Below are 12,701 nucleotides of genomic sequence, written 5' to 3'. Positions count from 1 at the left end.
GTCACGAGACAGGGAGCAGAGGAAAAAAGAACATTTGCAGCACAGATAGAGGGAGGTGGACGAGCTATGTGCCCTCATGATGATATTTCACTCTGAACAAACAAGCTGAGCCTCACAGAGAGGGGAAAGCATCGATCTACCCGGCTCCAATCATAATACATCCACTTTTACCCAAGTTTACTTTCTGGCATTCTATCAGGACTTTATAAATTATTTTGGGTGACGAATCGATCCGTTGCTTTGCTCGCCTCTCTCTGCTGAGTGAAGGTAACCGTGATTGCAAGTGCAGTGATTGTGTGTGTGGTGTTTATGTAGACGTGTGTGCATGTGTCTGCGTATTTGTGTGTTGTCTGCTTTGGAGGCATCATCTGCCATCTGGCCTCCAAGTACAGGGGCCACATGGTGGGGAAGCAAATGTCACTGGTCAGGCTGGCTGATGCCAAGTCCCGACAAATGACGTCAGTAGAAGCCCACACTGCCGCTGCCCGAACAAACAATGCTCTCCCTGCAAGTTTGATTCCCTCCTGACCCTTCACCTCACTGTTGTTCGCTTGGGCTCATAGGGATAGTAATCTGGGAATTACACTTTCATTTAGCAGTCAGTGACAGTCCTTGTGGACAAATGCGGAACACCTAAATACAATATTCAGGTATTTGACAGAGGTTTAGAGGTTGGAACAACAAAACTGTTAGTCGGAGCTTGAGGACATTTATCATCCGCGTCAGATATAAAAAAGACAACAGAAAAGCATACTCCAAAAAAATGAGACAGAAAATCCACACAGGAACTGTCCATATTTAAGCCAGTGACATTGAAGTATCAATCAGCTGAAATTTCAATGAAATTCAGAACACGATCTGCTGAAACACTACATCATATCTGCCAAACAAATATGATTTCAATGCTGAGGAAGATTAGATAATATTTTTCCTGTCTTGGATGCAGTCCTGCGAGCTGCAGCACAGTGGTCAAACAAATTTATGCGCACCCGTGATGAGCAATGAACTCGGAGTGTGTTGTTTAATGTGTGATATGATCCTGAGCTGGCCTCAGCTGTTATCTTATGCCTATTTCAGCCATTACTTCTCTCCACTGAGGGACGAAAAAAAAAGAAAAAAAAGGTTTCATTTCAATTTGGTGCTGCAGATGCACAGCCAGTGTGAGTCTGTGAAAAGGCTTGTGCTAGATGTTCACATAGCATCTGCTCAGAGCCTCTGCACTGAGGGTTGTGTTCAACAGATGAGGTGTGTAAACAGTGCAATGTCCTTGGAAAACAATTACATTTTCAATGCCGGTTTGCCAGACGTGCATCAAGCTGTCTTTGGTTTTTAATTACACACCATGAGATGAACACACATCTGTATTTTCCTGCTGCAATGCCAAAAAAACAAACTAAAATTATATTACCAAAATAATAATAACACCTTCAGTTACACTTGTGTGTGCTTGGACCCTAAACATTACAAGGTTGCACTGACAAGGCAAGGTATAGGATAGTATGATTCAGTTCAATCTCACAGCCTTCTTTTACTTTTTCCAGTGGAAGTGCCCTTGTGCAGTAGTAGTTAATCGTGCAGTGATTCACTGGACTCAAGGAGCCTCAGGCACACACTGCAGCAAATGTGCTTTAGCTATAGGCACAAGTACTCACACAGTGACAGACACCTCCCTTTCTTTTCTGATCCTTTCCCCACCTCTTCACCGGATGACAAAATCTACTGTCACTACAGACACAGTAAGAAGGAGGTGGGAGAACAACAATTAAAAATGTGCTAAAGGGTGGGACACTTGTCCCCTTCTTGTTCTTTTCCCATGTGAGTGAACTGCATATAAATTATAGACCGAGTCAATGAGTAAGACCCTATTTTAACAACAAATGTGTGCTTGCCAAAGTACTTGTAAAAAAGCATGAGTCACATATGTTTTAACATATTTAATCTTCCCCGCAAAGATCAAGGTTGTAAAATGTAATAGATATCAAGTGGTAAAAAATACATATGCTGTGAACCATGCACATACGCGCGCACACACAACACACACACACACACACGTCGCGCTTGAATATTTCTGACAACAAACAGTAGTTAAATTACAGATTATTCCCGAGAACCCTGACAAGGATGAAACTCATCATCAGTCCTCAACACCGCCATGAGCATCTAACACCTGGTAACTCCTTTTACTGCAGTGCACAGCATACAGACATGAACGCATATAAATAGCTTCACACGTGAGTGCGCGCAATCACACACACACACAAACCGACACGGACACCAGACAACACAAACACACCAGCTGCCATATCCAATAAGGAACCAAGAAGACCTACACTGTATTTTACACATCCACGGGGGTTCAATAACTCATTAGAGCTGAGGAAAGGAAGAGGCGGCTGAGGGAGATGACGTGGTGGGAGATAGGCTCTGGGCTCTTCACCTGCGGGTATAAGCATGACATTGTTGTCCAGAGGTCATGAGGACGATTCACAAATTCATTAGTAGCACGTCATAAAACATACCAGGGTGTTCCAGATTTGAAATAGGGTCTTATATGTCATTTGCGTGTTTTATTAATCTTTTTCCTCCCTTTCTGGTGATTTTTACTACTCACCCTGTTGGCTTTTTATTTATTATCTTTTTATCGCCTGTCATGGACTTTGCATCTCGTTGAAATGCTTCATAAAAACAAAGTTTATTATGAGGGTTAAACCAGACCTCTGTTCCACTACCACCTCAGTGTGAAGCATTGGTCTGCATGATTGTCTTTGAGGGCGTTATAGGCACTGAAGCAAATATTTGTACTGTAGATGATTCATTCCACTTCTGGCTTAAATATACAGAATCGTGGCAATAGTATACAATATTCTAAGTTTCCATATCAATGACCCACGCTAAATGGCGACTGCCCCTTTGCTTCTTCTTTCACAGGCTCTGGCACATCTTCAGTGAAGGGGACTCATCTGTTTAATCATCTCAGTCACCACGCTGACTAAATATAGAATACAGAAAACATGCTGCAGTGTGGGCTACAATACTGCTGTAGACAGACTGTTAAAGTCAGTGGATCAAATGAAAAAAAAGAAGAAGATGGTTCAGACAAACAGCATGAGCGCGTTGGTTTTGGTTCTGTGCCTGAATTACGGCGCTTGAATTACAGCACTGAGCACATTTAAGAGCCTGTTACCAAAATATATCCTGTTGCACACTATAATCCCAAATACATCAAGTTCAAAATGTCAGCAAGCACTATCTGACTGGTTAGAGAGAAGCCTGCAGCTATACTATTATTTAAACTGATAACAACAAAAAACTCTCATGTTTATGGGCTTTATAGAATTCACCTTTGACCTAATGTTCACTCAGAAACACCAGGGATGAGTTGTTTAACCTTGTTAAGGACACACGCTAATGACTTTATCCAAAAAAGCAAATCCATAAACACACAACCAACATAATCAAATTTTCTGCACAGCTCTGTGTCAACATCAATCATCTGCAATGACCTTGAAACTCCCTGAAATAGTCTGTGACCAAAAAGTGTGTCAGCATCTTAGATGGTGTGTTGTGTCTCTCTCTCACACACACACACACCCAAAAAAAACACAAAAAACATACGGTCAGTGGTAGAGTGTAAACAGCACTGGATCAAAGAACTGTGTTAAAAGTAAACAGATAATATAAGCTACACTCATTACGCTCTTATAATGTTAGCAATGATAAATATTAAGAACATTTTAGCAGATTGCTTTGATTCACTTAAATTAAATGATAAGTCGAAGACAAATGACCCCTTCCCCTACCTTTTTAAATTAAAACACTGTGGCTATCTGTACACTGACAAGCTTGCAGCTATAGTCTGGCATCCAGCTCAGCTGGGATGCCTGTGTTTGGTGCCATTTGGCAACCGCTGGAATATTTAAATGCCCTGATGAATACATAGCCCCAGGGCCTGCCTGCTCAAACTGCACACTGAGTGTGCTCTGACATGCTCAGCATACACTAATGGGACTACTGACAGTCCTGTGCATTCATCCTACAAAAAACTTGGGATTGCGCCAGAGGGGAACAGGGACTGGGTGTACAAATGTAATGTGCACTGGCTGAAGAAAGAAAGTAAAGGATCACAGGTCTGACAACATCTAAAGTGTCCATCAGCAGCCACTTACACTGTCAAACTGTCCTTGAGCAGGACACCAAGCGGCTTCATGCTCACTTGTTGCAAATTATAGTACTTTGGATAAGCCCAACAGCTGCAGTAAATTTTCTAAAAGGACGGAGTGTGGGAGTCTGGGTTAATGGTCAGAGAGACCATCCATTTTCTAGAAGCTCAGCAGCTGGATGTACTTAAGCCTGACTGTGAACCCATGTGTGCTGAGCTGAAGAACTGCAGATAAGTACATCACACCAGGAAGCTGTAACCTATATGAGAGAGGCGCGAGACAAACTGACGTCTGCAGAGACAAGAAAGTTGGTGCTGTCCAAGGTGCTGAAAAACAAGAGCGATTACAACACGGGGCCTAAATCAGTGCAATACTCAGGGGGAGGTGCGCGCACGCTCTCTCTCTCTCTCTGCCTGTCTCTCTCTCGTACACTTGGACCTGAAGCCAAATATGGTACCGCAGCACATGCTTCACAGTTAACACAGCTGTCTCGAAAACCCCTTTGGAGATGCCAGTGTTATATCTTATGGAACACAAGAGTCATTTAATTGATTATGGTTATTTTGGAAAATGTCACAAGCAGTGAAGCCCAATGATGTTGACCTTTTAAACTACGTAACAGAGTGATGCAATTTTAATAAAATAATAATAATAAAAAAAACAACAAAGAACATTGATCACAATTTGTCGGGGATCTGAAATCCCTGTATGTATTTTTTCTCCCCTCTGAAATAAAATAAAAACACTCCCAAGTCGTCATATTCCAATCAATACCTTTTTTTTTTTGCCAGGAGACCACGGTGCACTTTGGTAACATATTCTGTGCGCGTTTGAGCTCATAAATCAAAGAAGGACATCACTCTTAACTCCCCTAAACTGGAATGCAGCACACCTGTTAAACATTTTCTCTCATTTTCGTGATAATGCGGGGACTGCAGTGGAACTTTAGAGGACTTTAATGTCGCTTCACACAGAAAACAATCCGTGTCATTTAAGACATGCTGTCATATTAACGACGGCTCATGTTTTCTGCCATATAAAGAGGAATTGTGAGGGTTCGTGATGTGAAACGGAGGGGAAGAAAACACAAAACAAACGTCAACTTGAGGCATTGGAGATGCCGCCTACTTAGACTACCATTACGCATTGATTAGTTCCCCCGACAGTGAAGCAGTAGAGGAATTTCTGGGTGCAGATAGGACCACTCCTCTCTCTCTGCATCTGATTTTCTCTCTCTCCTCTCTCTCTCTCCACAGCCGATGCTTGGTGAAAAAAAGGGGGGAGGGTGGTCTTGCAGTCGACGTGAGGAACAGGAGTTTATTGAGGAGTAGCTGCAACGAGAGGAAAAACGCATGCCACTGAGCGTCGTTGCCTTGCGGGCGGTAACGTGGGAGAGAAAGAAAAAAAGGGAAAAAGGTCGCGCGCTGCTTAATGACCACAGTGGTCAATGGCTCACTGCTGAGAAACTGCCGCGTGAATTGTTTAACTTGTTGATGCGACGTGTATTGTTACCATTTTTGCTCTATCGTGTGGCAGCAGTGGCAGATAAATGGAAGCCGGAATCGCAAGTGTTCTCCGCCGTGGATTGTTTTTTTAATGAAACTCACCGTGGATGTAGTTTAACGAGCAGCACACTCTAAGGTGGGTTTTCTTTCTTCTTTTACTTATTGGTGGGTCATGACGTTTTCGACATCTAATTCATATTCTGCCGCAAAGTAGGGCTTCTTCCATAAATGAGCAGTTGCACTGTGGATGTGAGGCTACACTCAACAGGGCTATGCGCAATATTAGTACAAGTGAATGGCTCTGTGTGTTTCTCTGTCACATTCCGTTCAGCCTGGGTGCCTCACACGCCTAACCACTGTCTGTACACCCATCTGCTCTTCCTCCTGCAGATGCAATTCATCTCCGAGTCGTAGCACTGTGATAACTGGAGCAGGGTCGTTTTTAAACACTACTACAGGTCAGCATGGCAGCAGGTGTAGCGGCATGGCTCCCCTTCGCCCGAGCGGCAGCCATAGGATGGATGCCCGTGGCGAGCACCCCGATGCCCATCCCTCCCCAAGAGAAGAGGAAAGCCCAGGACGGACTCATCATCCTCAACGTGAGTGGGACCAAGTTTCAGACGTGGCGGAACACTTTGGAGCGGTACCCGGACACTCTGCTGGGCAGCACAGAGAGGGACTTCTTTTTCCACGAAGAGACCAATGAGTACTTTTTCGACCGTGACCCTGACATCTTTAGACATATACTCAATTTTTATCGCACAGGGAAACTACACTACCCGCGCCAAGAGTGTATATCTGCGTACGACGAGGAGCTCGCTTTCTTTGGCATCATCCCCGAGATCATTGGGGATTGCTGTTACGAGGAGTACAAAGACCGGAGGCGCGAGAACGCAGAGAGGCTCCAAGACGACGAGGACACAGACATGAACAATGACGTCACGCCGGTGAACCTGACTTTCCGGGAGTACCTGTGGCGGGCTTTTGAAAATCCCCATTCTAGCACCTTAGCGCTGGTCTTCTACTATGTCACAGGCTTCTTCATTGCAATATCAGTCATGGCCAACGTAGTGGAGACGGTTCCGTGCGGGTTTCTGCCCAACAGGTCGAAGGAGGTTTCCTGTGGAGAGCGTTACGCACTGGCCTTCTTTTGTTTAGACACTGCGTGCGTCATGATATTCACGGTCGAGTATCTACTCCGTCTGATCGCAGCTCCGAGCCGCTACAAGTTCATGAAAAGTGTGATGAGCGTCATCGACGTGGTCGCCATCATGCCTTACTACATCGGCCTGGTCATGACCGACAATGATCAGCTGAGCGGTGCTTTCGTCACGCTTAGAGTCTTCCGGGTCTTCAGGATTTTCAAGTTCTCCCGACACTCCGCGGGGCTGCGCATCCTGGGCTATACCCTAAAGAGCTGCGCCTCCGAGCTGGGCTTTCTCCTCTTCTCCCTCACTATGGCCATCATTATCTTTGCAACAGTCATGTTTTATGCAGAAAAAGGATCTCCGGCCAGCAAGTTCACCAGTATCCCCGCAGCTTTTTGGTACACCATAGTCACCATGACAACACTGGGGTAAGTCAGTGAAGCCCATACAAGCACGTTTAAACACATGAACTTAAAAATGCTGCGCCTCACTTGTCTTTCAAGCACTCACATTTCTGGAGAATCACAGAACTAATCAAGTCCCCAGTGGCTTCATTACAATGACAACATGTAGCAATGAACTATTCGTAAATTCCACATTCCTGGGGGATAAAATTGCCCTCCTGAGTCTAATTACAACAAATTTGTCACCGTTGTTTTAACTGATCGTGGAGCGGCCACAGGTACATTTATTGGGTACATTAACTGCCTCGGCGCTGCCCAGCCAATCAGAAGGCAGCAATGATGCGCTTTGTAGAGGCTTCAGTGCCACATTCACTGCCTATCAATGAGCCCGCACCTCACAAACAGCCCTTATCCGAAGGTTAAACCTTGTTTTCGAGGGTCCTTATTGGATGCGCTTGTTTGGAAAGGTCAGCTCAATGAACACATACACTACATTCTGACCAAACAACAGACTGCAGAGAGGGCTCAACACCAACCTCTCCAAATTGCACAATAGATTATCGTAGGAACGAAAACCGCAGGCCAAACGGAGGCACAAGTGTTGAGATTAAATTAAAGGCGCACACACACATTTGTTCAGCTTCTCCTCTCAGTGCACGGCATTTTCTTTCATCCAGTTGCACAGCCAATATCTTATCTCTAACCTCAACCATAAACCATTATCCAACCTTAATCCTAACCTCAATCTAACCACACTTCACATCTTCATCTGTTTTAACCATAGCCTCATAACGAAGTTATGCCTTAGGACCAGGCTTTGGTTACTACTGGCCCATACAATGTCAGTGTTTATACCAGGAAAGGTTCTAAATAGGTAATTGAAACAAGTGTATATATATATACAGGCACGCACGCACTCTCTCTCGCCCTCCTGTCTTTCATTCCCTCTCTCCTTCTCTCCCTCTGTCATGGAGGTACAGTAAATATGTGAAGGCTAATTTCATGCTCGCGAACAATGTCAGCTGCCCTATGTTGTGATGTAGCATAAAATAATTAAACACATTTAAGGTGATTACATCAACTTGATTTGTATTGATGAGAGCACCCAACCGCTCAGCTGCAGACCTGCATTCCTATTATTGTTTTTATTGCCATTATTCACTCAGGGATAATGCGCTATCCAAGGTGCTGAAAACTTGTGCCAGTGAGTCGACGAGCTAACATTCGGTTTGTTCAAATGACTAAATTGAATCAATGCAGTGTTTGGTTTCCTGATGCTTGATTACACATTATGCAGGGTGAACTAATGGGGAGACAATTTTTTACTTAGTGTGTAAAAATATCCTGCTGGCTTCTTTATTCAGTGCTGCATGTGCTGTGTGTGGCTGTGCACAGCCACTCAGGCGATGTTAGTCCTCGCCCCCCCTCCCCTCCACCGCTCACACAGAAATGAGGTCCTGTTGAAATAATGTTTTCTTCTAATTTCAAAGCCATAACCCCCGAAATCAAACACTGCAAAACAAATAGCCACAGGGTGTTTGTGTAGTCATGTGTCTTTGTGTACATGTGCATCCGTGTGTGGGGTATAAGTAGATACTCGAAATGGGACGAGCATTGTTGCATGAATGTGAAGTTTAAATGCACTTTGCCTCTTTATTTGTGTGGATGAGCGTGTAAACAAGGCAACATTGTCGGCCTGATTTTTCATTTATTCAACAGGAATCTGTTTCTGTCTGGTCTCTGCATCTGCATCATTGCAGCCACTCTGCACCTGGTTATGCATCAGATTACTCTGCAGGCAGCATTTGTTACGATTTCTTTCAGATTTAAAACAACGCCACTTTGTTAAAGACTCTCTCTGGCTGCTGTCTTGCTGTGGTGATAATGAATTAGTGGATTTTCTGTCTTCTTAATGGCACACAAATCTTCTCCTTGCACTCACTCAATACCAGTCAAACTACCACTCACCCTCGAAATGTCCAATGAGAGCATAATTAGTGATATGCAAGGTCCAAATGATTGAAGCTGCCACGTCAAACCTAATGCTGCATTGACTATGCGTTTGTTTCATATTCAAAGTGCAGATGAAAGATGAGTTGTGTAAGAGGGTGCATTATTTATCTTTCGGGAGCAACAGAGATGTTGTTGCATTCAGCCTGGAATCCCCTTTGTTTTGCTTAAGATGGATTTGAAAAAGATGTTTTGGAGTGTAAGAACAAAACTGACATGTCCTTGGTAATGGGGACGTTTCTGCCACTCCATTGTGAACCCTGACAGCCTGGCTGACAGATTTGCAATCTGCACTGAAGCCTTGCAGTGGTGCAAAATGCTGCATAGTGGACCACCGGTGGAGGCTGAAAACCCATCACTGAAAGACAAAGTCGGTTCCATTATTGTCTTAATGTGTGTGCATTAAAACACACATTCCACACAAACCCAATGCCTGTGAAATTTAACTGAGGTTGTCTGAGGCTGAATAAGTGGGAGTGAGAAAAAAAGTCTTCTCCAGTAACCTTTAAATGCTGATCTGATGAGGGGAGAAGTTTTTCAGAGCTTAGCATGCAGCAAAAAGGCTCCATGTAGAACAAATATGAATGGTCTTTTCATTTGCTCGCAGATGAGTTCTTGAGACTAGTGGTGGCGCTTCACCTTCCATGTGAAGCCTGTGAAAGCGCCTGATTTCATTCTGATTGTCAGTGATGTTTTATCACTGCCTGGTATTATGATGTCTTTCCACTACATATATTTTCAGTTTCCCTGACTCACACCCTCAAGTAAAGACAGTGGTGTGCGTTCTCTCCACTGCTGATGGCCCATTGATTGTGCTTAAGCAGACGTGCAGATATTGTGAGAGCAGGGGCTCCTGTTCAGAGGCACTTGGCAGGCAGCCTGAATGGTGCCTGGAGACCAGTGGAGAATCAATAGCACTGTGCAGCTGTGTGTCACGCCTCCGTGTCTATGCTCTGTGGCACCAAACACAGGAAAAGACCCACTTATCCCTCCTTATTTATTGAGTCTAATCTCCGCGTCTGCTTTCGGACACCCCACAAAGTGGAATGTGCCTCTCTGACAATGCTTCTGCCAACATCTCCCAGAACCAGGAGAGCGTGTGTAAAATATGTGATTCGAATCTGTTGTATTACGTTTTACAATATCTTTCAAAGTCAAGCCAGGGATCTATAATTTTGTGTTGATTTAATATTGTCCATTTAAGGCAGCCATAGATTCCTATACAAAGATCGCGTTGCACTTTATTAGGCTGGAATCAGATGTTGCAGTGGTGCTCCCGTTTTCTCTGGATGATCTGTGCAGTCAGGGTGAATTAGCTGCAGAGAGAGTTTTTGGTGCTTCAGGTCTTTTAAGTGATTTAAGGTGTAATGGAGTGCAATGCTGGGAGCAGCTGTGAAAATAGTGGAAGTCAAGCACAACCCACAAGGGAAGAGGATAAGGGAGGAGAGGGTTTAGTCTGGCATAGAGGGACACATGTTCATCCGGACACAAACATTACCTTTGATAGACACAGCTGCCCATAGCTGAACAAATGTTCTTCTCATACACAGACACTTGCACGCTCATGTACACACACACGCACACCTTCCTTATATCAATATCCTTCTCTTAAACACTGTCTCTGGATAATGCTGAGAGTAAGTGTCTTTCTAATTACTGATTTGTTGTGACGTTTACTTTGTGCATTGTCCCACTGTTCAGCAAATGTCGCTTGCGCGTTGTCGAGACTCAACAGATACAGAATTTATCACCATATCGTTTGTCTGTGCTACAGCTCCATCCACCAAATACAACTGGAAAGGCTTGACAAGTGAGCCCTATAAACCTCTCAGCATAGGATTTATAAGACAGAGGAGGCAAGGTTAACAGACACGAGGGTCACCGTTGGGCCCATAAACCACCAGAAGTATAACCATTATCATGCTTGCCAGTTCTGACACCTCAGCCCCATGGCAATCAAAGCCTACAATGCAAAGCATTAACTTCATGATTCAGTGTGAGCGGCGCAAGCTTTTTGAAGTCCGTACCCTTCACTTCATGTCGGAACTAACTGGAATGTACAGGAACAATCTGTGGGGCCTTAAAATGTATCTGCACTGAAGAGATAACAAACGCTTTCTTGATGATAGCATTCTTGTGGATGGATAACTGAGCTTTTTTTAATTTATTTTTTTTACAACTGACCTCAACAGTCAGGGAGAACATTTGGTGCATCTGATTATGCGCTGCAATCAGTGTAATTTGTGTGTTCAGTAGGATACATTACAACACTTGGCATTGTGTATCCTATGCACATTATGAAAATCAGCAATCCATTATGAGGGCTGTGATGCATTACCGTGTAAACCAGAAGTGGCTGATGTGAGATGTGTAGGCTGCCATCAAAGGCTCACAGTCCTCCTCCATGCAGGTGCTTTATTGGGGAGGAGAGGTGATGCTAATATGAGGACCGTAATAATGGTCCTGATGTGACAGGTGACTTAATGAGGGGAACCTGGCACTGAAATGTGTTTTGTTCAAGCTCCTATCTGCTCATGCAAATGACTGCAAAATGGAGGGATGAGATGGAGAGGCGGGAACAGACAGTCTTCTTTATGGAAGATTAAGTGTATGAACCTTAAAAATAAGCCCCAGCATTTGTCAAAAATCTATCTGTCTGTCTGTCTATCCATCTATCTATCGCTGTTTGTCTGTCTGCACGCACATACATACAATGTCAAAAAGAAAGCGTGTGGTCATTCCACCATTAACTGGAAAACAGATTACGGCCAGCTGGCAGGTTGATGTGAGGATAGTGTGTGTGTGTGTGTGTGTGTGTGTGTGAACTGACTGTAAAAGCAGGCATGAGTCACTGCGGATGGTCAGATTGATAAATAATCTATATGGCAAGGACAAAATGGCTGTCCTTTCATTTGATTCGATTTCTTTGACAACCCGTCTTCGAGGCAGCGCAAATAACACTCATTCCACACTCATTAATTCACTTTAAATGTGCTGCATGTACTGCACTGGAGCCTGCACGGGTAACGTAGTGTGAGGACACAAAATATGGTATCACTGGGGTTTTTTCCTTGTAGTGCAAGCAACATCAAAGATTAATGTAATTTCACAGATCCAAGTTACTCCGAATGACTGCGGCACCATTGCATTAGGAAATAGGGACGTATTTGAAAGAAAACATCACCTTGATTTCATTGTTGTTAGAAAACATTTGCTCCGCCTGGCTCCACTTCCATCCAATCTAACAACCAAGAAACCCTAACCCAGCCTGAGTGAGTGACTAAAACGAGGAAACTTTTCCCATTATGAGACTGTGCCCTATCTTCAAAGCTGATAGGTTGTAAAATATATCGGCGTAAAATGTCACAAGATCAGTGGATCAAATAATGTCGCTTGCAAATGATAAACCTAGGCCAAACAGTTGTCACCTTCCCTAGGCTGCATGGCTTATTTACATAGTCAGCATTAACATAC

General features: G+C 43.9%; 1 protein-coding gene across 2 annotated transcripts in view; it reads left to right on the top strand.

The window, feature by feature from the left end:
- The first annotated feature begins 5,433 nt into the window (after positions 1 to 5,433).
- Positions 5,434 to 12,701, top strand: part of LOC122776448 (potassium voltage-gated channel subfamily D member 2-like) — a 33,595-nt gene continuing 26,327 nt past the window's right edge. Inside the window, exons 1-2 of one of the 2 annotated variants that reach the window (XM_044036996.1) lie at positions 5,434 to 5,801; positions 6,056 to 7,241. In XM_044036996.1, coding sequence (XP_043892931.1) covers positions 6,130 to 7,241 — 1,112 coding nt within the window. In that variant the 5' untranslated portion in view covers positions 5,434 to 5,801; positions 6,056 to 6,129. The remainder of the gene's footprint in view (positions 5,802 to 6,055; positions 7,242 to 12,701) is intronic. The other variant, XM_044036997.1, reaches the window with a different exon arrangement.

This window comes from Solea senegalensis, linkage group LG10, assembly GCF_019176455.1.
Source record: "Solea senegalensis isolate Sse05_10M linkage group LG10, IFAPA_SoseM_1, whole genome shotgun sequence".
Taxonomy (NCBI): domain Eukaryota; kingdom Metazoa; phylum Chordata; class Actinopteri; order Pleuronectiformes; family Soleidae; genus Solea; species Solea senegalensis.
The sequence above is the reverse complement of the archived record's forward strand: the minus strand, read 5'-3'. Positions and strand labels throughout refer to the sequence as shown.